Source organism: Myotis brandtii, unplaced genomic scaffold, assembly GCF_000412655.1.
Source record: "Myotis brandtii unplaced genomic scaffold, ASM41265v1 scaffold959, whole genome shotgun sequence".
Taxonomy (NCBI): domain Eukaryota; kingdom Metazoa; phylum Chordata; class Mammalia; order Chiroptera; family Vespertilionidae; genus Myotis; species Myotis brandtii.
In genome coordinates this window covers 286,101-289,665 of record NW_005371966.1, presented here as the reverse complement: position 1 = coordinate 289,665, position 3,565 = coordinate 286,101, and the positions used below count along the sequence as shown (strand labels likewise).

The 3,565-nt window shown below is 60.6% G+C and overlaps 1 protein-coding gene across 1 annotated transcript in view; it reads left to right on the top strand.

Annotated features, from left to right (window-relative positions):
* Positions 1-2,761: 2,761 nt before the first annotated feature.
* The window catches only part of FLNA (filamin A, alpha), a 26,361-nt gene continuing 25,557 nt past the window's right edge, over positions 2,762-3,565 (top strand). Inside the window, exons 1-3 of the mRNA XM_014533242.1 lie at positions 2,762-2,875; positions 3,177-3,389; positions 3,445-3,565. Coding sequence (XP_014388728.1) covers positions 2,762-2,875; positions 3,177-3,389; positions 3,445-3,565 — 448 coding nt within the window. The remainder of the gene's footprint in view (positions 2,876-3,176; positions 3,390-3,444) is intronic.

The following is a 3,565-nucleotide window of genomic DNA, read 5'->3' as shown; positions in this document are numbered from 1 at the left end:
TGAAGCCCGAGAACGCAGGCGCCGGCGTGCACCCAACACCCAGCCAAGTGCAGCTGAGGTGCCTGAGCGTGAACGCTGGGGAGGCGCCCCCTGCTCCTGGGAGTGCGCTACCCAGAGGCTGCCTTCCCTAGTATTCTCGCGAACCTGTGTCTGCACCCAGGAGTGTGGGAGCCCAAGGCCACGGCGTCCCTGAGGAAGAGCGTGTCTGAGCTCCTGGCAAGATATGGGCTCATGTGGGTGCCCATGCTCTGGCCACTGCATAACTGCGTGGGTGTCCACGAGCTTCCCCAAAAGCAGGGAATAGTGTGGATCGAGGGTGATTGACCAACTGTGGCCACTGCATGACTGTGTGGGTGTCCACGAGCTGCCCCAAGCGCAGGGACTAGTGTGGGTGGAAGGTAATTGACCAACTGGAAGGACACTAGGCAGCCAGTGTGCCCCCTGGGAGGGCAACAGTGGGCTCTTCGCTGGCACCAATCCTCAGGGCACCAGCTGCCTTGGACACAGGGGAGCTGGCCTGGGGCTGCTGCACTCCATGGGGGCCAGGGCAGGGCTTCAGCCAGGTACAGAAAGCAGGATCTCCTCAGACAGGCCAGATTCCTGGGCTGGGCCCTGGGCTCTGTCCCAGGTTGGCTCTGAGCTGGATGTTCACTGCCAGCTAGGATGTGAGCAGCAATATACCCAGATTCCCAGGTGCAGGAAAAGTAGGTGAAGTCTGTTGGCAGGCCCGCCTGCACGTGCTCCAGGCTGCATGGCCAAGGTGGGAGCTCAGGAATGAGTGCCCTCACCTGCAGCACCTGGGCAACCCAGGTCTCTTCCCACTGTGCCATTCTGAGGCTTTCTTGGCCAGCTGAAGCGCCCCAGTGGGAGGGCCTGGCCTGGGGTCTCAGGGCCGGGGGCGGGGTGGGGGGCGGGGTGTGTCTAACATCCAAGAATCTACTCCAAATAAGGGAAAATATGAAAGAGCTGGATTTAGGCTTCCAAAGACTGCCTGATCTGGGGGCTTTGTGATGGGGCGCCATCTGGTGGTGATAAGATGTCCCCTAGGGACAAGAACCCTCTACACCCCCAGCCCTGTCTCCCCCAAATAGGGAAAGCCTAGGGCTGGAAGCCAGGACACCTAGCTTCTGCCCACTTTTCTGTTAGAGTTGAGTGCTGGCTGGTTACTCTGACTCAGTTTCCCTGCTCTCTGAAGATTAAGGAATGAACACAGACGATCCAGTTGGACGGCACTTAGTGAAAAGAAAATCAATTCTTAATGTAATGCTGTCCTTGGGAACTTGCTTTCCAGTGGGACAGGGGGAGCTGGAGGACAACTTAGCGTGTCTTGAATGGAGCCTGGCAGGAAGGGGTCCATCCGGGTTCCCCCTTCACAGCTCTCCCTCCCACCTTCACTCCAGTTCACAAGACACTGGTGTGGAGTTTTGCGCAGGTGTGGTTGAAAGTGCTCGGGAGAGGGGAGAGTGCGCAGGAGGTGGGCCTCAGATTGGGAAATGGCATTTGGAGTCTCTACCACCACCATTGGTGGGGAAAACCAGTCGTGTGACAGGTAGCCCCTACGTGAGCATGCTGGAGGGTAGGGAAGATGCCCGCTGGGACCATAGCCCCACCGTGGGCAATGCAGGCACTTAGTCATGCAAGAGTCAACCATATTTGGACATGACATGCTGGCTGAACCAGGGCTTGCTGTCCCACTGGTCTTTAGCAGATAACTGAATTATGGCTAGTCTGCAGCTCAATCTAAGAATCCGGTAGGAGGGACAGAGACCTAAAGAAGGGAACATACTGGAGAAGGGAGGCACATGGGACTGGGAGGAATAAGCCCACTCTGGGGAAGAAGGCTTCTCTTGACTGAAGAGGGTGGCAGTGAGTGTCTCCAACAGGCCTTTTGCTGGTGTCCATGTCCCCACAGCAGCCTCCTCACTGTCGCCAGAGTTATCTACTAAAAAATTAATTTTGAGCGAGTAGTTCCCCATTGCCCTGGCGACACAATCCAGGCCTTAGCAGCCTTCTCTGGTTTGTCCCGCTCAGTCCCCTGCCCCCACCCTGTTCTCAGAAGGGGCCCCTCTGCATGGCCCCAGCACTGAAGCCCACCCAGACCCAGGTGATCAGAGCCTGCCAAGCCTTATTGGAAGCCACGAGCCAATGGAAGGGCCCCCTGGCTTCCTGCCTGGCCACCTCCTGGGTCACACTGGGCTCTGGGACCAGTTAGACAGGAGAGGAAACCCCTAGTACCCCAGGTGGACAGCAACCCCAGGCAGACACTCGCTGTCTGTGCTCACATCACACGTACGCGGTGCCCTCTGCCAATGCCCATTGGCACACCGGGCCCCTTCCAAGACTGCTTGCTCCTGGAGTGCTGGCAGCCTCCTGGCCCAGTGCCCCATTTCCTCCCGAGTGGAGCAGGGAGGAAGGGAAGCAGTAAGGACCTGCAGGCGCAGGTGCACAGACCAGAGCTGTAAAGAGCGCAATGCCTGGCCGGGAGCAAAGGGTCTAGGGTGCAGCCTGGGAGGCAGTGTAGGGTCTGGGCTCTGCCAGCAGCCACTTCCCAGGTGTGGGGCACATGCTCCCAGCAGTGCCTGGCCCAGACCGTGCTCTCCAAGGGCTCACCCTTAGGATCAGCCCCTTCCCGGCTGCTGCTGGGGCACCGGACAGGGTGTGGCTGGGGAACCCCCACGCTGGAGCCCTGGGGGGTGGGGTCAGGGTTGTGCTGCCGGGAGGGGGCGGAGCCCACGTGACTCACGGAGGGCAAGCTAACGCTATGGCCCTAGGGGCCTTGGGGAAGGAAAGTCCCTTGTATGGCATGCTCGCTGGAGACCGAGGCCCGGTGGTCCAGGGCCAAGAAGCTGCTCAGCCTTTCCTCACTGCAGCACTGGTGTGAGGCCGTCCTTGCCCCATTTGGGGTCCAACAAAACTTCCTCGGAGCACGGGGGGCTGGGGGAGTCGACTCAAAACTGCCCGGGTCTGGAGGGGGGGGCCTTTGGGGGCATTCCAAAGAGCGAGATGGGGCGGGCCGCCCCCAAAGCCCCACCCCATGACCACGCCCCATAGTGACCCCGCCCCCAGCCCGCATTTAAAGGGCTCGCTCTCTCCACAGCGCAACCTCCGCTGTCTGCATCGCCCCTTGCACGCCGGAGTGCCTGCGACTTTAATTAAAGGGCCGTCCCCTCGCCTAGGCTGCAGCACCGCCCATCGGCTCCTCGCGCCTCAAAATGAGTAGCTCCCACTCCCGAGCCGGCCAGAGCGCGGCGGGCGCGGCTCCGGGTGGCGGTAACGACACGCGAGACGCCGAGATGCCGGCCACCGAGAAGGACCTGGCGGAGGACGCGCCTTGGAAGAAAATCCAGCAGAACACATTCACGCGCTGGTGTAATGAGCACCTCAAATGCGTGAGCAAGCGCATCGCCAACCTGCAGACGGACCTGAGTGACGGGCTGCGGCTGATCGCGCTGCTCGAGGTGCTCAGCCAGAAAAAGATGCACCGCAAGCACAACCAGAGGCCCACCTTCCGCCAGATGCAGCTCGAGAACGTGTCGGTGGCGCTCGAGTTCCTGGACCGCGAGAG